This window comes from Thunnus maccoyii, chromosome 19, assembly GCF_910596095.1.
Source record: "Thunnus maccoyii chromosome 19, fThuMac1.1, whole genome shotgun sequence".
In the NCBI taxonomy this organism is placed as follows: Eukaryota; Metazoa; Chordata; class Actinopteri; order Scombriformes; family Scombridae; genus Thunnus; species Thunnus maccoyii.
The window spans coordinates 16,776,954-16,801,287 of NC_056551.1; the positions used below are offsets into that span (position 1 = coordinate 16,776,954).

The window sequence follows — 24,334 nt, forward strand, 5'->3', positions numbered from 1 at the left end:
GCGATAGTGCTGGTTTGAACTGTTAAAAATTTATTGGCTCTACTGTTGAACCTCTTGAAAATGTGCTCTTGTACTTTTTTTCATCCGAGCATAGAAAATATCACACAATGTCAAAAAATGTGTGAATCATTTCTAAGCACAATGTTACAAGTTGAACATGAAGATGAACATATAGCACTGTGGGGGCATATGAGAGCTGCTCAGTGTGCACTCGGCATTATGGGGGTTTGTTTCGAAAGTGGAACATGTAAGTCAGTCCAAATTTTTGTGCTGGTTAAGTGATAAATTAAAAACAACTTGCTGAGTAAAGTTACTAGATCAGTGGGTGACTTAAAAAGCACAGCTACACAATCTTAATTTCAGACACCTTTTCCAACTACAGAGTAATATTTATCACCTAAGAAACAGGCAAATGATCAAATAGATTGAAATGAAACAAGGCACCATCACAGAACTGTTAATATCCCCAGTGACAGGAGAGCCCAGTGAAGTTCTGACAGGAGTTTGAAAGTAGTGAGATACAACTCAAGGTCAAAATCAGCGAAGCAGAGTCAGGATAATGAATCCACCCTCACTGAATCACATGTCTATACCACAGTCACAATATTGTGAAGGGACAGAAACAACAGCTGTCTGCGACAAAAGTGCCGGAGCAGCTAATCCCTCTGGGGTGAGCATGGTGCCACTGCGCTTGTGATGGGGTCCCTCAATTACTGTAAAAGCCTACTGAGTAGACAAAAGCATGTACACTCACGATGGCAAACATTTACCTTATGGCTACAAACCAAACACCTAGTCTATGCGCTCATACACATACAGAGACACATAACAACGGACATGTAGACATAAGTGCATGTAAAGCACAAGCAATCACAAATACACAGGTCAACCCTAAAAAAAGCTTAATGTATGTTAACTTAGAATTGCTTCCTTTTTCTAATTCCTTTCAATCACTTTTCTCAGTCCATCTTCTAGAGAAAACACAACCTTTTCACGCTCGCTGCAACTTTAACACAGATCATGATCATGAATTTTAATGTCTTTCCCAGATGTGAGTCAACAATGTTTTGCTAATAATATCTGTCTGATTTATGAAAAAAATCAATTTCTGTAATAAATTATGATTAATCACATACAGTATTCATATATCAATAGTCTACAAACACAACAAAATACACTGTTACTGTGTTTGTAGCCCAGGGAATGTAATTCATAACCAAATTGATTGAAGCTTATGAAGCTAATTGGAGAGCCCTGCTTGTGTTCACAAAAGGTTGTATTTAATTTAAAATATGAGATGAACTTGACAAACATACACTTTTGTAAGTGTAACTTCACCAAGATTATACAGCGGTACAATATCCATGTCCAAAAACCCATCCATCTATTTAGTTTCCAAACTGCTCATTCTGTTCAGGGTCTCTTGGGTGATGAGAAATTTTCATGAAAAATAGAAGATAGATTTCTTAACTAAAAATTAGCTTTTTAGTTTTTAGTCATTAGTTTTAACTATTACATACATAACTCTTTTTGACAAAAGAAACTTTTTCAAGACCGTGTGTAGGAAATCAGGAACATTTAAACCTTAAGTTTTGGTCCACAGGTCATAACTACTCCTTCCCAAAAATGTTGCTACCCCTGAGGTTTTTCCTCTACCAGCCAAGTACTATCAGGGAGTGGAGTTTGCAGTGCTGAGTGGTGATTAGTAAAACACAAACCTGCCTTGTGACTGCTACAACTTGTGTTTAGCACTCATTCAGACAGAAAACAAACACTGATTGTAGTATGATTATTAGGACCAAGGATGCAGGTTTAACTTGTTGAAATTTAACAGATTGATATGGATATCCAATTTAGTAGTTTAAAAGAAAGAGCAATGTAATTGATTCATAGCGGTTACATATTAGAGTAGAAAAGATTCCAGAGAAAAACACTCTCCTACCACTATTACTACTATTTAACTACTATTAGTGTTGTTCCTTGTCTGTCTCACCACATCTCCATCAATTTACACATTACATACCACAACAACAAAACTCAATACAAGGACTTCTGTGTAATACATCTTGTACGATTTTTGAGTTTGCCAAAGTTTGATTGAAAATATTGTTGTTTGGTCCAGCATAATTCTAAACTGAGCAAGGACTACTAAAATCAGTGGCCCAGGAGATTTTCTTGCTTTCAAATTCAGCCTCTCAGGCTGCACTTTCAATATGAGTCCCCCAACCAAGCTCACGCCTAGACGTAAGTGCTGTCTGAGAGGCGTAATCTAGGGCAACACATTTTCTTACTCCTGTCCTTGGTAGCCAAAAAGCACTAGACAATTGTGATTCCTAATAAGATCACTATGCAAGGCGTAACTCTTTCTTCTCTTCTGACATAGTACTATGTGATAGTGAAATGTAGGAGTGGAAAATAATAGGAGTACATTATTTATTCAATGTCTACATGGACACCCAAGTGGACACACAAAGAGTAATTCTGTTTTTTTCTGTGTGTGTCACATACACGCAAATGCAAAGTCAACTCACAGTCTTCACTATCATATATCAGTATGTGGGGACGGAGGGTAAATTAATGCTTCCCATCCCAAGTTATTTGACTCAGCTTTGCTCATCACCGAGCCTCCATTTACATCAGCTCATATATCTGCTTTGACTGTCATTGAGCTGCGCTATGGAATAGCACTTTAAACCCCACCGGGAACGTGCACGACTCCTTCCTACTTCCAGCTATGCTGACAATTCCAGAAATGTCTAGCCTCATTTCACTCAGCTATAGGCTGCCCCTCCATTATTTCCTCTTATTCAACCAGGTTGAGACTGAAATTCATTTGTTTTTCAGGATATTTCATTGCATTTTACTCCCCTTTTTCTTTATTGCCTTCTCAGCAGTATGCAGTGGATAAGGGGGTCCCCTCCTGAGCAGGATAATGTGTTTAAAATGTAACACATTTATAATAATATACAAGGTGCACTTGCATTCCGTCTTACCTTTGCTGCGTTTTCGTCCTCTATGCTGCTCTGTGTAAAACTTCATTTGGTTGTCATCTTCAGGCTCTGACCCTGATTCTCCTTGAGGACCAAACATACCTCCAGTTGCTGGCAGTGAAAAGATAAGAGGAAGAAGGTAGAGAGAAATCCAAGGAGAGTCAATCAGTCGATAGGTATAGTATTTTAGGATACAATCATGGTGAAAAAAAGATGGCAACTGTGTTTACTAGTAGGTTTTTCCAGATAATCAGTACTTAGAAACCCCACATAAGACAAAACACGGGGTAGAAACATGTCTTATGATTAAGAACCCCCAAGACTGTATGGGAGTTATTCAACATAGGGTAGTCATGACCATTGTGATTATAGTGCTGCAGAAGGACAAAAGGGATTTAGTTCCATTTAATTCACATTCTGTTCAAAGTCAGTATAATTTTACGGATTTACACCAGAGTGGGTTAGGAAACAGCTTCACCACAACACTCAGCCAGCACAACCATGTCAATTCAAAACACACACATACATATCCTCTGCATATAATTGGTGTTACACCCACCAAACACTAATGTCTCACAACCATTGTAATCATAACAACCAACACACAGGCATAGCTACAGCCATAATCATAGCAACCCGTTCATAGCACACTGCAGTGAAATTACGTTAGCTAGCCTCCACTAGTTATCTTAACCTTAGCAACTATGATACCAACTTGCAGCTGAGCAACCACAGCAAAGGGTGCACCAACTCAGTTGGTGGTCACAACCAGCGGCTGTAATAATATTATAGACATCCATGATGACTAACTACGAATTAGGGTTATGACCTTTGGGTTAGAATTATGATAAGGTTAGGCAGTGGGAAATACGTAGTGACCATCACTTTACTGACTCATTTGTAATGTCCATATATAGCCCCCTCAAACAAAAACAAAAACAACAACAGAAAAACATGATATATTTATCCTTCTCAGTGTTGTTGCTGTACATCTCCTAATGTGGTTAAATTCAACTCATATTGAGGAGGTAAGATTTTGCATTCCCCTACACCCTTTCATGTCTCTCTTTGTTTGATCTGTTGGCCAGTGGTGATAATTTGTCCATCGTTAAACAGGGTCTTAGGAGCTCAATTTGTTAATCAAACTGGGTCACATCCCCAGAGTGTGTGTATGTCTGTGTTCAAGTCAGGGTGGGAGCAGGAGCGAGTATGTGAGAGTTAAGAGGCTTTGTTTGTCCTGCCTTGCCACTGCAACATCAAAACACACATCCCTGCTAAATGCACGGGGGCTGCCACAAAGTGATAATTGTCGGGGATTAGCAATGTGTTAAGCCACTAAGGGATAAATAAGTAATCTAAAATAACCTCACATATGTGTGGACAGTTTAGAACTGCATTCTAAACCTGATATAAAAGGTCCACCAGAGAGTTTCTGTCAAATACTTTTATTGCTTTAAATCACATAACACATTTTTCAGCTCTGTTATAACAAAGTGATTTAGCCCAAGTCACACCCTGAAGAAATGACTTTATGCTAATAACATCCATCTAATTTCCTCACTGTTGTACATATGTTTTGCTTGTATAATCCCGGGGATCACAGTGATTACGCTTCCTAATCTCCCAGAGTGGAAAGGAGATAAAGGACAGAAAGAAAATCAATGCTTTTACTTTGGCTATAAAGCACAATCTCTGAAGAAATGCTTCACCTGTTGACAGCAAATTATAATAAGGGAGCATGGAAAAGTGAATGTGCAATAGGGTTGGTGCGTAAGATGTGTGAAGACAAAAATAGAATAAAGATATATTACCTTCTTTCTGAAAATAGATGGATGGGTTCAGGCAATTGATCAATTCAGGAATTTAGCATTATGTGTGAACTAGCTTGGAGCTAAGCTCAGTCATCTCATGTTTGACCATGTTTCCTCTGAGTGAAATTTGTGCTGAACCTACTGTAAGATGACCATGGCAAAGTAAACAATACAAGTCCAAAAAGCTAACAAGCAAGACAGAAGAAAAAGAGATTACTTCTTCTTAAGAAAAAGAATGTGCCACTGAGTTTTTCAGGGTCAAAATTAAATGAAAAACAAACTTTTATAAATGTTTCTAAGCTGGTAGACATAGCTTTCACAAAGAGGTAAAAGAATGTTTTAGCTGGTATACAACACTATTTAAACAAAAGGAGGTGTACAGATTGTCAGACACTCTGAGTTTGTTTTTATTTACCTTAAAATTCCCCCTTTTCTTCTAAAACTCCTATCTTTCTTATTAAAAGTAGTTTTTGCTGCAATAGAGAAACATTCACTATCACTTGTTCACTGGACACAGTCATAATTCCTTGGCAAATGCACAGCAACGCCAGGTGAAATATCCTATCCTAGGATTAGAAAATCGAATAAGTCTGTGTAAAAAGTGTGTACAGAAAGCTGTAGTCATTCTTCTGGTCGGGTGCACTTAAACAGTTTGAGAGTCTAGTTGGGTTTGGAGTGTCAGACTCTGGCGCAATTTGGAGAGTGAAGCCAAGGCAATGTGGTGTAAAATTGGTTCTGAATTTATGCATCGTGTTAGAACATGCCCAGAGAGGTGGCGGGTGGAGACAAAGACACACTGAAAGACAGAAACAAGAAGTCGCACCACTACATCAAGAAAAAAAATGAGCACCATCGACATCTTAACAGATTGGCCTGAAAATTGCTCACATCTTTGAAAATAAATGTCACTTTTTAAATCTCACAAAGAACAAGCTTCATTTATTGAAGCACAGCACATTAATTTCTCTATGATGATCCCGCAGAGGTGCTGTTTTTGAAAACCAGTGTGAGTCTTGCAAATCAGAAACATGGTAAAACAATTCAAATCTTATAATCTTGAATATAAAACACTCTCTGCCAATTCTATATTTCATAGAATTCATTAACCTGTGCACTATTGTAAGTCTATTTTCTTTTTGCTTATTTTTTTTTTTTTCTAAAGATAATTAATTTGTGCTTTATTGCAATGATTTTTCTGTCTGTAGTTCAGTCACTATCTCACCATTAAATGTATCATTCAAAAAAGCCAAACATTTCATGGAAATTATGAGGTTTTTTTACCCTCAGGGTCTCTAATCAGTAAGCAGTGACTGTTTGCAACCTTTAAGTTAGGAAGTGTAGAGGGGCTTCAGGTTTGATCATAAAACTCCAGCTGTGTACATCTCAAATCTGAATGCAGCTTTTTACATAATCACTAACATATAGAAAAGTTTTAGTCATAATACAGTTGAGGTGATTTGAGGTGTTTATTCTGTTGAACAGAAGATGACATAATAATCTTGTAAAATAATAACCTTTGAATAGCACTTTTCAGGGTTCATAACAAAGGGTTTTGAAATGTAAAATAAAAACAGCAGGGTGAAAAGACTTCATAAATGAGATGGAAATATAAACATATAAACATTTTTAAAAATTACTTTAGAGGGTGATATAAAAGTGCAGGCTGTTTTTGAATGCTTGGGATTCAAAGACAAGGAGTTCAAAAATGGCAAAGACCTGGTCACCTTTAGTCATAGATATTTTTCAAATATTCAGGAGGGCTCCACTTGATCTTTGAGGCTGTACTTGAGTTTATAAGAGATCACCATATCTGAGATGTAACCAGGGGCATGTAAGGCTGTGAAAGACATCAATAAAATCTATCCTAATTCTCAGAGTGTAGCCAGTGAAAAGAGGCAAGGATATGATCTCAGTAGTCTGGCTTTGATTAAATTCTGTGTCAATTACATTTTAAAGTTTGGCAAGCAACACAAATGACTTACTTTTGGTTATGTTGCCCAACCCTGTCTCTAAAAAGCTCCTTGATGAAATAAGGACTGGACAAAATGTCCTCAACTTGCAAAAAGACCTCCTCTCTGAAGGTTTTAAGCACAAAAAGGTTGCCATCAAAATAGCAGTAGACTAAAGGCACAAACACACTGAAAGTGTCTGACGTGTGCGTTTTGAAGTACACCTATTGTTTTAATTGGCCAAATGTGTACCAAAAGCGTTATGAGGCACGTCGGACACATTAAATATCAAAATTAAATTCAGTCCGTGGCCCATTTTCTCATATTTTTGACTTGAACATAAAATTGAGATACAAAAAACAAGATGTTATTAGTTTTTTTTGTGTTGGATTCATAAATTAATGACAAAATAACATTGTTTTTTCGTTTTCCAATTTTGGACTCCCAACTGAATATGAAAAGAACAAATAATACACAGGTTAACAGAGGAGTGGATCTTTTCCTGCTCCAATACAGCCGGTTCAAATGACGAGCCTGTTATCAGAAAGCTTTACTGCCTTACCTGATTCTGCAGCAGGTGGTCAAGAATTTTTGACAGCATTACAGTGTGTTGCTGCAAGAAACGATGGCTGTCCTCAAGATCATTATGATTGCGTGTAATTTTGTTTGCACACTCTCCTTAGCAAACAGCACACAGGTTTTAATTTTGATGAAATACTACTACCAGATTATTGCATTGTATGAATGAGAAAGAGTTAACAGAGGCACTCTGTGGCTAAGGTTCACCTGTTCCACACTTCACAAGAACTAAACGGTCCTTCAACCTCTGTCGCGTGGAACTTGTTCCCTCTCGCACACATTAACATACTCGATCCCTCTCGTGTGAAGGAACTCCTTTCTCACTCACAATAATAACTCAGTCTCTCTCGTGCACTTTAACAGTACTTCCACAACAGTCCATCAGCTCATTTTCTATAGTTATTGTGTGTGTGTGTGTGTGAGTATGTGTGTAACCAAGCAATGATGACACCATTGTGTATGCTGGCTTACTTTAGGGGGTAGTAGTAGTAGTAGTAGTAGTAGTAGTAGTAGTAGTAGTTTTATTTGTTATATGAACTGTATACAGGTACACAGAGCAATGAAATGCTTACGTGCAGGTAGCATAAGATGATGAGCAACAACAGTAGGCTAATAAAACAATAAATAATAATGATAATTATACATTATGCAATTAATTAATAATGTAGCAAGTCAATTCAGCATTCTGATGCATAGGGATAGAAACTGAAGATTATCTGAGTTGTGAAACATTATAAAGTAATTAAACAGGATTCATTTTAATCATGCCTGCAGCACAATGCCAATTACATTTCTTTGCATGTATCATTAATTAACTGTCATGTAGCAGTGTTTGAACCAACCTCAGTCATGGGTTTGTTTTGAACACATTTTAATATCCCTTTAACAGTGTTGCAAAAGTAGTCATAGGCATATATTTATTTTGTTATTTGCAAAAATCAGCTTTTATGAATTTGCGCCCCTGCCTCTCTAACATCCTCTGCACGTCCCTGAAACAGACGCTCTTTGTTTCATTTTCCTCCTCTGCATTTCTCCTTTTTATTCATTCATTACATCCAACTAATGCAGTTAATACTAAGAACAACAGGACAAATCTGTGTTGGTTCTGTGGTGTTGGCATTTCAAATCTGATGCCTGCAGTGTGCCATATGAGCATCAATTGATGCACGTCAAATGAGGCGCGTCAATTATCGCTTTCAGTGTGTTTGGGTCTTAACACACACAGTAGACGCACGCAGGTCAAGTAAAGTACTATTTATTTTCTTGGCTAGACTTACACACATGAAAGCGCAGCACAAATTAGCCTTCCATTAAATGTGCACTTTCAACCTGAGTCAGATTAACGTCTGATTTACTAAGCATGAGCTAATTACACTGTGATTGGCTTTCATATTGTGATGCAGTAAGATCGTATTGATCAGCAAATATTTACTGTATATATACAATAATATATATATATATATATGTATATGTATATATACATAAATTCTCAAGTAATGAAAAAAACATGCAAGATTACATAAGAGAGGACTGCTTATAATGAATTATCAAGAGTGACCAATTGCCACAGTGCATTAACACAGTGGTTGTCAAAGTGAGGTCCATGGACCCCAAGGGTTCCTTGAGGGGGTTCCAGGAGGTCCCCAAAAAAAGGTGAATAATTTATTTTCAATGTGATTCCATCCATACCTAACACAATGACAGAATGTATGATTATTTTGGTCATGGGTTTCATACACTTTTTGTAAAAAAAAACATCTAAAAGCAAAAGTCTTATCCAATAGGGGGCCCTGGGACAAAATCTTATCAAATGGGAGTCTGTGGTCTAATTTGTGTCAGTTTACGGGTCCTTGATGTGAAAAAGCTTGAGAACAGCTGTATTAGCAGCTCAGTGAACACCAAAATCAATTGCAGGTTTAATAACTACACAGTAGCAACTCTCTGTGCCTCTCTTGTGCCTATATCTTGGTTTGATATAATAAAATGGTCAGATGTGACTTTCATTTATTTCTATTTTTCTGTCTGTGAGGCTCTTTTGTTCCTGAACAAGTTTAGTGCAGCTCCCTTGCCCACCTTTGTGATGTGTTCACCTTTTGTCTGCTGTCACCAAGATTTTAACATTCTTCCTTTCACAATCTTCCTTTGAAAGGCCTTTGCAAATTTGCACTTTTCTTTTGCTGAAACTCAGTAAATCCAGTGACATATACAATCAACAATGCTTATATCTTCATCAATAACATATGTATAAGGGATAGAATAACATTTTACTAATCATACAAAAGGTGTGTTGACAGGCACTGTGTGTGTGTGTGTGTGTGTGTGTGTATGATACAGATGTGCTTCCAGGCTATGGAACATATTTGATAAATAACACACACAAGAATACATCTGAAACAAGGTGCAGAAGTCTTTGGGAATCTGGTCCCAGGTGTTTTCTATTTCACAGCTTTTCTTCCCCTTTAACCACTTTTCTTCCTCTCTCAGTCCATTTTCCCCTGCCTTGATCTTCCTGTTCTCTCCATCAGTGGTAATACCCTCAAAACCAAGTCCCATAAAAACATGTACTCCCAGAACACTAGGGCTAAACTGCAGCATGTCGGTACTACAAATTTCAATTACTGGGCCATATCCATCTCACTTTTACAGTCCTTTTCACAGTCCTGAAATCCATGCGATAATTTCAGACTCCTCTTGGTCGTTTTTCACCTTCTCAAATGTCCACCTGCTTTCCCTCCATCTTTTTTTGTTACAAAACAGGGCATACCACCAACACACTCATTTCACTCACAAATAAAATTCTCAATATAGTCTCCTCACAGTCTCCCGCACTAAGTTCTTCACTGTGAAAAGGCATAGGCACCTGCTGTCACCATTAACATTCTCCCTCAAGGATGACAGCAGAGTGTTTTTCTGTGCAAAAATGCATATGCTCTCAGACTGTTAAATCAAACCTCAGCTCATAGTGTTGTGCAGGCTACAAATTACAAATGCAAAGAGAAAAGGTACTGTGTGGTGTGATAGACGGTGGCATGTACTAGTAAGTCACAGGAAGGAAATGGATGCTGTTTTCTCACTGTGGTATTTAATTCATTTAATAATGTATATATTAAAAAATATATATATGTGAGAGACTGAGAGTTTTACTATTACTTGACTTAGCATTTTAATGTTGTGAGTCAAGTAGTCATTTTTTAATCAGTTTGTTCACTGAGTATTAATAGACATAGACATAGTGAACAAACTGATTAAAATGTATAAGTTAGAGGGCATGAATGAAAATAAGACGAGAAAGGAGAAAAATGGAGAAAAGGGCTATAAACAAATGATGTGCAGGCAAAAGGACAATAATATATCATAATTATATACTGAGGCAAGAATGATGTGATTTGGTTTTAAAAGGGTTTAAAGGAAAACAGGAGAGTAAGACAGACAGTGTCACTGAGAGAATGCACACATACATATACAAGGCAGAGAGAACAGAAAATTCAGAGACGAGAGGGAGAAGTAGTTCTCCAATCTCTCCTGTAATGACAATGATTAACAGTTATGGGAAAGCAGGGAGGTGAGGTGATGAGTTCAATCTGAATAGTGAAAGCTAATCATCTTCTGCATAGGAGGAGGGCACATCGTAGTACTATGATATACTGTAATTCACACCATCCAAAAGAAAAAAAAAAAACCTCCCACCAGTAAACCTAATTGACCTTATCTACACCTAAAAGTATGGAGTAAGATTGAGAGAGGGAGAAGACTGCAGAGACTCCAGTACTCCCCACATTACAATGAATTGCATATGAGTATAAATTTTTGATTCTGGATTTATACTTTGGATGAGTATACCCTGATTTTTACTCTATCTACTCTAGAGAGCCTATTGCGGGCTAGAGGACCAATTATTTCCTTTCCCACTCTGCCACAACAACCATCATCAAAGCCGATCCAAATATAATAGGTGAGTGGAATTAAAGGAACAACTAACAGTGAAAGGAATATTCTGTGCAGATGACTAGGTGCTTTATTAGTCAATTGTAAAGATATGAGGGCCAAGGTAGGAAATTCAAAAAAACCCAGATCACGATCTTCCATTAAAAAATGCTAGTACCAGCTCAAATTATTTGTAGTGGAATCTTTTTTTAAGAAAACATTTTACTGGTTCTTGCCTCACAGATGTTAACAATATCAGGTTTATGATAGTTAACTGAATATCTTGACAGTTGAATATGCCAATGAATATGTGGCTTTGGGAATATGTGATGGTCATTTTTCACTATTTTCTGACATAGATCCAGTGCTAAATCAATGAATTGAGAAATTAACTGGCAGATTAATTGATGATGAAAAGAATCCTTACTTGCAGCCACTGTAGTGAATTACTAAAATACACAGGTTGGAAGAGCTTTCTGTGCTACAGGTTGTTGATGTCACAGGATTTAATTCTCAAACATTTGTGGCAAAAATATTTGATGGTATATTACAGCTGACTGCACATAATGGTATAAATTATTAGGTTTTCTCATTCATCATCTAAATAGGACAAGGCTTCTGAGTCTAAAATGCAGAATCATGCAAAAACAATTATACTGTTTATTTTTTTCTGTCCACAATTAGCTAAAGAAAAGTTTTTCAGCTGACAAAGAGTTGGTGCCTTCCAGCTCTTGACAGGGCTAAGCATCAGCTGTGAGTAGAGCAGAGAAAGATGGGCCCCCAAGAGCATTTCCGTGAACCACTGTACTAGAACTTGCATTTTCTGTTGCAATAACAAAAACAGAATCAGAACGAAGAAGTTTATTGGTCAAACTTGTGCTTACACATTGTAGATGCTGTGTAGTAGTACTGATAGGACATTTTTTTGCTGAACTTGCTTAACACATTTTACACACAAGAAAATTCTTTAGCTGACAGAAGCTACCTACAGTATATGCAGTGCTAACCAATATACACAAAGCAGATATTATATTCAGGGTAAATTGATATACAGACAAATGAGCAGCCAAACAAACAGTAACTATATATAGGTGAAATATGCACAGGGTGCCTGTCCTGGTTGGTACCTCTGCAGGACTGCAAAAGTGTAAGGCAGAACAAATAAGGTGGAGATTAAAAGTGTATGGATTGTACAGTAAATTATATATAGAGGTTAGCTACAGAACTGCATCTATTGAGTTGAGCTACTAGGGACACAGTTCTGCTTGAAAACACTTCAGCTGAACAGATGTTTGTCCACACAAGTGCTTGAACTAGCCTTATTACTCATAATGTATAATGTATACAGCAGTGGAGGCTGGTCCATAGAGGCAGAGGAGGTTGATCCTCCTCTATTTTTTGAGAGGCAAAAGGGAGATCAAAATATAAAAAAGAATATTTGGTTGAAATAAACCATTACAAATCTCAGTATTATTTATAAAGTATTTTTTCTCTCTTCTTTGGAAAAAATCCATTACTGAAATTCTGTTTAAAATGCTTCGACAGTGACACCTGCAGGGCGGGAGGAGAAAGGGCAGCGTGTGAAGTGGTGGGGTGCAATTGGTGGAGGTGGAGTGGGGGACAGAGGAGGATGGGTGCCTGCTGTCCTCCGCAGGGGATCTCTTACATTGGACTCAATGTATTTCTTTTTTTTTCATGCTAATCTGTGATTGGCCATGACACGTAAAATGACGATCCAAGGGAGGCTGTCCTCCCTTACCAATCAACAACCAGAATGCAATATTGACATTGAGTTGGTCCAATGATAGTTTCCAGATTTCATCTTCAATTCTCTCTGCTGTAAGGCAGACTAGCAGCAGTAGATAGCTCCTTGCGTTAGCCAATGCAACAGCTGGCTTGTTGTAGCAGCCTGAAGGACTCTTTATACATCCATGGAAGGACTATTAAGGACTGTTGTTAAGGTAATGGGAGAAATTATCTGGACTGGGCAGCACAGCAGCAGCAGGACACCGCCAGGGAGCGGCTGGAGAGAGAAGCAACCGGAGGAACAACCAGGAGAGTTAGCTTGTTTGTCATTGTTGCTAACGATATCAGACTGGTTAAGCAGCAGCCATAAAGTTCTGTTAACTAACATACAAGATGACCAACAGTCACAAATGGACGTTATGACATGAATACTTCATCTCCATGAAAGAAAGAAGAAGATGTCAGATAACATGAGTCAGATACAGCTTCTCTCTCTCTGTCTCTTTGGTCACTAATTTCATCGCTGATGGTTAAATGTCTCTCTGTGTGGCTGTTGTGTGAATTTATCTCCTTAACAAGAATGTATCATATGATAGAGATCATATAATGTGCTGTGGGTAACGTTACTTTGCTTGTTGAAGTTACAGTGAGCTGTCTGGACTCACTCATTCATTGTTTTTAATTGAGTGGTTGTTCAGTCACCTGTTGATGTTGTATGATTAGTGTGCAGGAGGTCTGGCTGCTTGCTTCTGACAGTTTCTTTAGTTTGTTTTTAAGCTGAGCCGTATATTGAGTAATAAGCTTAAAGTAACTAGAATAACAAGTGTTAACTCGTGGTGTAACGGATTGTAGTTGATCCGTGATCCATACGGATCGCCCCCCACGGTTCAGCAGGCATATGAACTGCAGATTACTTGCAAAATTTAATGTCTCATTTAAGACAAAGTAAACAAACTGCTGTAAGTACAAGTCATGGGCAGACAGCGTGTTGCTAACAAGGATTTTGAAGAGCAACGATCAAACCAGCATCTAACTGTTCCGAAGTGACATTTGAGTTATGTTTACCCGCTGTTTAATGTGCTGCAGCTGAGTAGCTAATTAGCATCTAGCTGCTAACTGACGTTAGCGGTGAATGTTTGTTATCATCAAGTTTTGATGATGTGGACAGAGGCTGTTTCATTCACTGTTTAAAAGAGGAAGGTTTCATGCCTCATATTGCAATAAGTGTGCATTGCATATTTTATATATTTTATTTTATTTTATTTAAACATTGGACATCTTAAATGTTGTTTTCATTTAAGACCACCTTGCTGTTCCTTGCTGTAAGTGTGTTACAGAATAAATGGAAAACAAAGTTTTATTTGTCTCCCCCCTTTTTTTTGCTGATCCTAATAATGATCTGATCTGTTACTCAAATCCGTGATACAATCCGAACTGTGAGTTTTGTGTTCATGTTAACACCCCTAGTGTTAACATGTCAGCTATGTAGACTATATTTTGTATGTCGTGCACATAGATCAGAGTGTGTAAGTCATGTATTTGATACATGCATTAATACTTTCTGATGTGAACCTACACTTATAGATCTGTGAATATTTTTAGTGTTCAGTCTTTCTTGTTTTCAGCACTGATCTGAACCTGAAATGTGTAAATCATGTGATATGTTGTCTGTTTTTGATGAGAACATAAATTTGTTGTCACAATAGAACAGTACTATAAATTTAAATTTCACTTTGTTGGTAAAATGACACATTTGATCCACTCCATGGCTAAAATGAGCACTTCTTTGTTTAGAGACATTATGTATATGCTAAATGTCTTTAAAGAAGCAGCCTTTTCACCACTCAAGCAAATTGTTTTATTGGCATATAAAATTGCCCCCACCCCTCCGATTTCATCAGGTGGGAAAATGATATAGTTTGATGCGGTTTGTTGTAAGATTCCATGTTGGTTTTCCTCCTGTCCTCCCCAATTTTTTGAGTCACCAGCCGCCAATGGTATACAGAACACTGTACTTACATTGTGTATGTGTTGCATTTTAATGTGCCTTTATGAATTCTGATCATTAGACATTTTAATGGTGGCAATCCTACATGCTAAACAATATTTATCCTTTAGAAATGACAAGGTGAAATGCAGCTTTTCCAGAATAACGCCCATATAATTATATAGACATGTGGATCAATAAAGGTGTGTGAAGGCTAGACAGTTGCATGAGGAAAGACCTTTCACTGGGTGTATGTGTCTGTGTGAAACAACAACAAATGGAAAATGAGGGAAAATAAGGGAAAAATAGTAAATATAAGAAAGCAACATGTCTAATTTTGTAACAACTGGTATGTATGTTGACAGGTTGTGTATGCATTTGGATGCTCCTGTGTTCATTAATACTGTTTGTGCATGCGCCTGTACTCTCATTTACTGCATATGAGTGGATGTGACTCTGACAGCTCTCATAACTTCAATATGACCTCAGCAACTTTTGTGACTCTTTGAGCAAAACAAATTTCCTTGACTTACGGCTGCTAGACTTACATCTACTAAACGTCAGCTCGTGTGTGCACGCTGTACAGTGTTTATGCTTTTGTATGCATATACTCACACTGCGTACGTATGTCTGTGACAATGTGTTTGTGAGTAAATTAAGCTGACAGCAACACCAGTCCCCACATGGCTCAGCAACTGGTAATCACATTAAGGCACAGCTGCATTCAGCAGTCAGGCTTTCTGACATCCAGCAAGCAAAATATTTCCAACTCGTACTCGATACAAACTGGCATCTACATTCATACAAAAGTGAGAGTATGCAAATTTGCCATTTATAATGCACAAGACAGCATCTGAGAAGCTGCAATAGCAAATTTGAGAAGTTGTATTCATTGAGTTGTATTTGCAAAAAAAATAAATATATTAAAAATGTATGTGAGTTTGCATCTTTACTGCATCCACTGGAATACTTAGTTAAAATTTAGATCATGATTATGAACAATTGCTGTATAAATTCCACACTTGCAAGTTTGATGTATATTAGAATGATTTGAAAATAATTTCAACCTATTTTGGTGAAACAGAGAGCAAGCACAAACACAAGCACAGGCTGGAGGGTACAGGATCAGAAAGAAAGGCCCGAGGCCTTCCATCCAGCCATGCTGCACCGAGCCAATGGACTCAACAATCAAAGCCATAAGAAATCCAGGGAGTAGAACCTGTGATCTACTTTCTGCTTTCTGTCTGTCCCAGTCTGTCTATTTTTTTAAGTAGGAACTTTGCACATCGGTACAGGATGCCCACAGGTATGTCATGGTGGTCTAACTCTCCTTGTCTCGAACTGACTACGTTTACATGCACAAAATATTACGGTTTTTGCCCTTATTCAGAAAAAGACAATATTCCTTCTAAGCTGTTTAAATGGCTAATGAAAATGAATATTCCACTAATATTCCCATTTACATGCAGAGGGTTTTCAGGGTTGCTCCTGTGGGAACAGGAATCACAAGATCTCTGCAGGCAGTGAAGTAAACCAATGAGGTGAAACACATTAATGAGCTCCTGCCTGATATTTATAATTTATATTGATATGACTGATGTTATAAATTTACAGTTACAGGCACATCCAGCACCTAGGCTGTCCCATGATGTTTACTACACTGCTGAGTGTTTTTGGTGTATCACACCGAGTCATCACCGTCAGTCAGGATAATAACCAACCCCTTCTGTCCCCATTGTTGAGAAGGTGCGCTCTGTTTTTCCAGCCCACCGTGAATAGCTCTCCACTCTCCTCTCATTCCTCTCCTCCGTCTGCCTTTCTGCTCCAGCATATGTCATTTTGTCTGCGCAGAGTAAACAGGTAAGAGGGCCATGTATTGCAAACTGCGGTAAAAACCCCAATTGAGACGCATATTCCGAATGCGCTGTATACAAGTCCAACAAATGTTCCTAAAACCCGAATAATATTGGCATATTCCACATGTCTTAATCGGAAAATGCTACATTCAGAATGAAGCCTAATTTGGAATATCAAAATGGAATATGCTGTTTACATGACCCGTATCAAAATGGAAATATTGTCATAGCCAGAATAATAGGGGAATATTAGTGTGCATGTAAATGTAGTCACTGAGTCTCACTATTTTTTCTTTCATGTCTCATTCTCCCACTATCTGTTTGCTTATCCAAAATTACCCTGATCAGTACTGTTTTACTCTGCCGTTGCACACTGCATTTTTAAAAGCTCTTTACACACACACAAACACACACACACACAAACACAATCCTATTATACATAAACAACCTAGGTATGCTGAAAAGTTATTACAGAGGGCATCACAATATAAGCCCCACCGACACATTTTACAACCCAAATTTATGAGTTGCTTCCCGTTTATATGGGAGAGCAAGGACTTGAAAAAGTGGTAGGCTTAGCAAGGCACCACTTGGCTCTTGTAACTCAAGTGAGCTCAGTGTTTGTTCACTCATCTCTATATTTTTTTATCACATCTCTCCTGCATTGAAAACATACCCGCCAATTTAAGACTAATAAGCAAATAGTTAAGTGTAAGGAGACCACTCAGAGAATTTAGATATGTGATTTTTGAAAAGGTGTGACAGGCTGTTATGGGTAATTTCAGATGCAGTGGCCCTTGGCACCCTGCAGTATGTTGTTTTCTCACCTGTTATCAACCAGCTTGTGCAGTGGTAAAGCCACAGAGGGTGGCATAGGATAGCAGCTGTTCCCCAAAAAAAGTGTTGCCAGCCACTGCAGCCATCCAAAGTCGAGTAGTTAAAAAAACTACTTGTCCCCACCACCTTTTCAATTGACAGCTTGTTTTTATTGTTGATAAAAAGTTGACATTGATGGATTTAATTGTTTGTCTTTTTGTCTGTTACACTGTGTCAACACAGAAAGTGATTCAGCCCCGTTTTTCAGTTGTTCGTCTCACAAGTCTGATGGAATAGTACACTTCTATGTTAATCCAACATGCAGATGACCTACGCTCATCAATGTACCTGAACGCCTCCAGTGTAGACACACAGATGGAGCACCCACTGCTGCTGCTCATTCTATGCTTTTAGCATTAGACTCTAACACCGTGTCTACACAGGAGGTGTAGTGAGAGTGGCATGTTAGCAGAGCAGCAGCTAGTGCTCAGTTTGTGTATCTACACAAGACATTCAGGTACGACGTTGAGGGTAGGTCACTTGCATTTTGGAAGCACTCAGAGCACAACACAAACACTGTAGTTGCATATGTGAAATGAAGTAAAATGGATTTGAAGCGTAAAAATAAGCTAATAGTTTGTCAGTCATTGTAGAGCCATTCACCAGCAGGGCAGTGAAGAAAACACTTGACAAATCTGGTGCTTTATTCTCAGTTGACTCTGTAACACACTGTAGAAAGGGAGAAAATTGAACAGGCCATATTTATAACTTCATTAGGTGAGGCTTAATTTTACAATTTTACACAACACTAAGGTCTTCAGTCTCCTCAGTTACTCCATATTTAAGACAGTGGAAAATATGTCTGGTACCGTCTGTCTCAAAGGAAGTTAAAAGGTCAGAGTAATGTAGCTCAAGTAATGGATAATTCATGCTGTGGCCTGATAAAATTAAATCTTAAAAGCAATCCTTAAATGAAAAGGCAACCACTGCTGAAAGCTGCAATTAGGCTGGAACTATCAATATATCCAGCAGCAAATAAAATCCCTTTGGCAACATTATGGATATCTTTTGAGTGATGTACAGACAAAGGTAATTGTAATAACCTAAAAAAAAGTGGAAAGAATATGTGAAAGACCTACAAATAAACAGAGTATTTCAGTGGCTGTGGTTTTGCTTTTTAATTACTCTAAGACACAACACAAGCAGCAGATAAGAATGTCAACACAATCCAAAACACATTGGACATTGAAGGTTAAATTGGAATCACAGAACATTTGTAGCTTTTTGGCTAAAACTATCCAAACCCAGTAACCCTCGCTGACATTACACACTGAGCTAGACCTCCTTTCTTAAGTGGAGGAGCTAGGCTAAGCAAGGCTGTTTCTTCGGCGGGGGGAATCAACATAGTCAGCATTGGTCCCCCAAAAAGCTAGAAACAACTCTGAGTCTAAGAACCTAAAATCATTCAACTTGTTAAAGTATAAAATTTCACAAACTTTCACAAGCAGTACATATTGTCATTGGTCAACTTAGCATTGTTTTGATAGCAGTTAAGGTCATTTGTGTTACTTCTTTCTAGGTGTGTGATGTTCTTTTTTTATTTTCCTAGTGAGTCCCTGAAGTGTACATAAACTTTATTTTATTAAACCTGCAGTGTGAAACTTTTACATATAAATGAACGTCAGTTACATTCAAGCTCTTGCCAAATGAGGAGCCTATGACGTAAGTACATGTCATTAGTGTTTTTGTAATTACTCTCACTGCCAGACGGGAGAGACAAAAGTCCCACATTCCAGCTTTAAATCATTTGTGTCAGTGAAAGTCCCTTACCTTATCTTCTCTCAACAATATGATACCAATACATAAACTGTTATAAAAAAAACACTTACAATCCAAAATCACCTGCCTCCTGAATAGTGATACCACTGCTGTAAGCAACATCAGAGAATATCCCCAGACTCTTTGAGTCAAAGTACAAAAGACTGTGGTCAGGACTAAGCAATAGTATCAACAGATTATACTTAAAGGGGGGCTTTAAAGAGCCATTTGGAGTTTGATTCCAGCAAATTTAACTCCATTGAACCATTGGCTCTTTTTACTTGTTTTTTAAAAGGACTTGAACATGACTAGCCTATATGACATTCACACATACAGTTAGGATCACTATGGGTGTGTTGTCAGCAATGAAATGATGCAGAAAATAACCAAAGGACAGTAGTGCATGGGGGGAAAAAACAGGATTTTAACCTGCTTCAGCTTAAACTCAGCCAGCCAAACTTCATCACAATGACTTCAATGAGAACCAAATGAGAGCCACTTCACCAGCTGCCCCTGTAGCTCTTCCCAGCCTGACAGGAGAGACATGACTGGCTGTGACAGGGTATAAACCCCAATGGCACGGCTATTTGCTCTACGTCCCTTCCATTTGTCAACGCCAGAAGTATTCTCACCCTTTGCCACACTTCTCTGAATAAACTAATAAATATTGTTCCTCATCATTAACTGAGCAAAATTAATGCACTCTCCACTGAACTTTGACCGCGTTCCTTGGAAAGACAGCTTAAGTACAACAGACTGGCTTTCTACACAAGCATCGAGACACTCTTTTTCTGTAAGGGAAGCTGGTGGGCATGTCCACATACACTTGTTGTCTGCACGGTCCAAGTTCGACTTGAGTGCAGCCATTCCATCTTTCATGTGAACATAGCCAGAAATCTCATGTGACAAAAGCAGTTTTTTTTGAGCAGTGAGATGCTTCATGAAGCAGGATTGCTGTTACGGATTAGAGAAAAGCATGCTTTAACCTGGTGATGCTGATTTTAATTAGATTTAGGCATATTATCACAGTTGTATGAGTTGACTGTGCTCACTAGATTAAGGTGTCTGCTTATGTAGAGTAAGATGTCCAATAAATTGTGTGGTGTGTATTGTCCTTACCAAGATACTATAACTCATTATTTTCACTTCTTCTAAAAAAAATCAGAACTTTGGCTTTATTTGAATTAAAAACAGTTGAAACTCAGATTTGAAAACATAACACAAAACAAAATTTTATGAGCTGTCCTCATCACAAGACAACCCGATTTGCTAATTTACAGGAAACTGTGGTGATCATCATCTTCTTGACAGCAGGAAACAAACATCAAAAACTTTTGGAAGCTGGGGGCTAAAAAAAAATCTGAGTTAAAATGGGTGCAAAATCATTTGCTTATTTTGAAATATATGACCAATATTATGACCATTAATGGATTACTTAGAATTAATTAGAGAAATTACATGGTTAGATGGGTCGATAGTTAGTTAGTTAGGGTCTTTCAAACACAAAACACACACAAAAATAGAGTCACTGACTGCTTTGACCTGGCAGTAGATCAACTATATGGCCTGTTATAGAGGAGCCTCAGGGCTGCAGACTCAAAGCTGTAATCACTGTGTTTTGTCTGCAGTGAAGACTGAGGACTGCTGAAAGTGGAGCTGAACACAGAATGAATTCAAGCACCGTGGAACACAAACTCTCTCTCTTTCTCACACACACACACACACACACACACACACACACACACACACACACACACACACACACACACACACACACACACACACACACAGAACAGCACCAAACTACTTTCATGTGCTACTTCAAAGCGTCAATTAAACAGGAGAAAAGCTAGATAATAACCATAAGGTTATCCTCATCGTAATGAGCCAAAGTATTCCTTGTGACACATCAAAACACTACCACAGCTTCTAGCCAGCACATGGAAATGCATTAACACCACAGCAGGGAATAGCATGCACAGAGGTGCATGCAAATAAGGGAGTGAATTTTTAAGGACAAATCTTAATGCTTGACAAAACCAATGTGTTGTGACTTCAAAGTTATTCTGGAATGATGGCTAAAGCAGAACAATGGTGGTTACATATTGTAATGCTAGCTTAACAATTACAGACAACATACTGTAACAGGGTTCCATGTAGGCGTTTCACAGAATACTGTGTTGATATATGAGAAATAAACATACAAAACTAATAGATTTGTGTCTTATTTAAAATGTACAGAAATATTCTTTCATTGTCAAACCCAATTTACAGCTGGAGAGAAAGTGGCCATTTTTCTTCTGCAGGTGGTTTAGTGGTAGCAATTTTGGGTGATCTACACAAGCATTTCTTGCAAACTCTACGCTTGACTTTGGCTTAACAGAATGACACAAGGAAATAGCCTCTTAATTCCAACAGACTCTGTTGTGTATACTGAGCATAAATCCCGGAAATATAATTCTGTCCACTCTGAGCCATAAATGACCAATGCTCTGCCCCTAGCACCAAGCATAATGTGGGGGAGAGAGCAACAAACAAGTGCTTCTCACCTACTGGTCTCTTATTTATGCTGATGGGTCTGGAGATGAAGGAAAATACATCTCCAGACAATCAACATTACTGCCACTACCAACATCTATAATACCAGGATGGGGGTTAACCTTCTCTCCACTCTTCTTAAACTGAGCAACCTTGAGAGCGCAGCTCAATGCTGGCATCATGCCTACTATGCTGTTCACATGAGGCGCACATTTTCACTTTCAGTGACAACTCTACCCACTCTATCTCCTGTTCTGCATGCTTTTGCTTTTTGAAATCCAGTCTGCCCACTCCATTACTTCTGGGTAACATGCTAGAAATTGTTTGGCTAAGCTTGCAAACTACACACACAAATGGATGACTTACATGGATGGAGTGCACGCAAAAATAACACAAATTTTGCTTGCTATAGCACTGCTACTTCTGAACACCACTTAACTGACTGGCCATTTGGCTTGGCTTTGACTTTTTTGATTATCACATAGCTATCCTATTTACCCAAGAAATTCAGTGGCTAAGTGTCTGACAGCCTGTTAGGTGTCATGGGATGCCATGAGATCGCAGGCCAGGTAGTATTTCAACCTCCTTTTAAAATTGTTATCAATGTGCATAATTGTATATCTATGAATTATGCATGCTGACAGCAATTTTAAATATGGCTATCTTTCTGATTATGCTTTGAGATAAGGTGCTGTGAGTGACTGCTAAGGTTGGAAAAGAGGAAAGCGAAGGTAGTAACTATATCTACAAAATCTGTCCATGAGCCAATATTTTCTGAGATTCCAGGTATAAACGGGTGTGACAAGAAACTAGGGCAATACATGCAGACAAGGAAGTAAGGAATGTTGCCACAAAGCAACTTGTGAACACCAGAAGAAGAGCAGATGAGCAGCTGCAGGGTTTAACTGAGCAGACATTAATGTAAGTGTAGTTTTCCAGCTGAGTAGATATTGAGATGTGTTGTCCTCGTAATGTCAATATGAATCAAATTAACATAGGTATTTTGCTTAGCAAACTATAGACAGTTTTGCTTGAGAACCAGGTACAAATATATGTGTCTCTATATTATTCCTTTATTTTTTTTGTTTCACTCACTGATCAGCCATTAGTCGCATGCTTTCTCCCCCATCTCTCAGGATCATGGGGGGAAAAAGTGTGCTTTTTAAAACATTGTTGTGTGTGCAGCTGGAAGTTGATTGCCCATGCATCATATCTTAACAACCTACTGTTCCTCCTCCCACTCAGACGTTGAGCACAATAGCTATCCTCTTGTGTTCAGACTGTTTCTGTTTTCAATAGTGGGATTTTACCTCCTTGTTACTTGTGTCGCACCTCAGCAACATGGCACAAGAAACCAGGCTAATGACAGCATACCATATATAAAGTATACTTTGCATAAGGCATATTAACCCTCTCCTTGGAACTTGCCAGCCCAGGGCCCATTTCCCAAGAGTGTTTTAAGGATAAGATGATCAAAGCCTATAGATTTACAATGACTAAAATCATTTCAGCTTTAAGATGTTTTTGGGAATGCTGGCAGGTTTTGTCTGTCATGGTTGAGTTGATGCCAAGGCCACAACCGATGGAGATGTATTTTTAGGCTTCAAGTCTATTTTTCTCTGTTTTACACATATAACTACAGTCATTGTGTATTGGGCTCTTCCAAAACGTGGATGACCTATGCTCTGCACCTGAACGCCTCCAGTGTTGACACAAAGACGGAGCCCTCGCTGATGCTCTGCTAAATGTGCTGCTCATGCTACACTTTCTGTGTTGACATGGTGTAAGCTTAATCTACTTTTCTACCACCACACATGTAAACATGTAAATATACATAGGGGCTACAGGAAAATGCAAGATAAATGTAGCCATGGCAGAGTATGAAAAAAAAGGTCCACCAAATTGAGTAATATGGAGAAGAAAAGCATCTGCCTAACACAATCGACTTTCCTCTCGGTCTCTTCTTGATGCATTTATGCAGCACTTACCTTCTGGGCTTGACCAATCAAGTTTCCCCTTTTTAACATCACTCCAACTAATGGAGTCTCCTTCTCAGTTTAAGTATTTGTCCCATTATAGTTTTTGTTGTATTGGCCTATATGCTTTTGCACTGAGGTCGCATTTACACTCCTAATTTTAGGCCCTCAAAGGAGATGGTAAATGAACTGCATTTACATAGCGCTTTCCTAGTCTTCCAAGCACTCAAAGCACTTTACACTACATGCCAACATTCGCCCATTCGCACAAACATTCATACACTGATGGCAGAGACTGCCATGCACGGAACTCAGCGCAAGCACCTCGTTCCTGACCACATCAC

At 38.3% G+C, this 24,334-nt stretch overlaps 1 protein-coding gene across 1 annotated transcript in view; it reads right to left on the reverse strand.

The window, feature by feature from the left end:
* Positions 1-24,334, reverse strand: part of LOC121885546 (astrotactin-2-like) — a 287,798-nt gene that overhangs the window by 144,698 nt on the left and 118,766 nt on the right. The window contains exon 5 of the mRNA XM_042395105.1: positions 2,994-3,101. Coding sequence (XP_042251039.1) covers positions 2,994-3,101 — 108 coding nt within the window. The remainder of the gene's footprint in view (positions 1-2,993; positions 3,102-24,334) is intronic.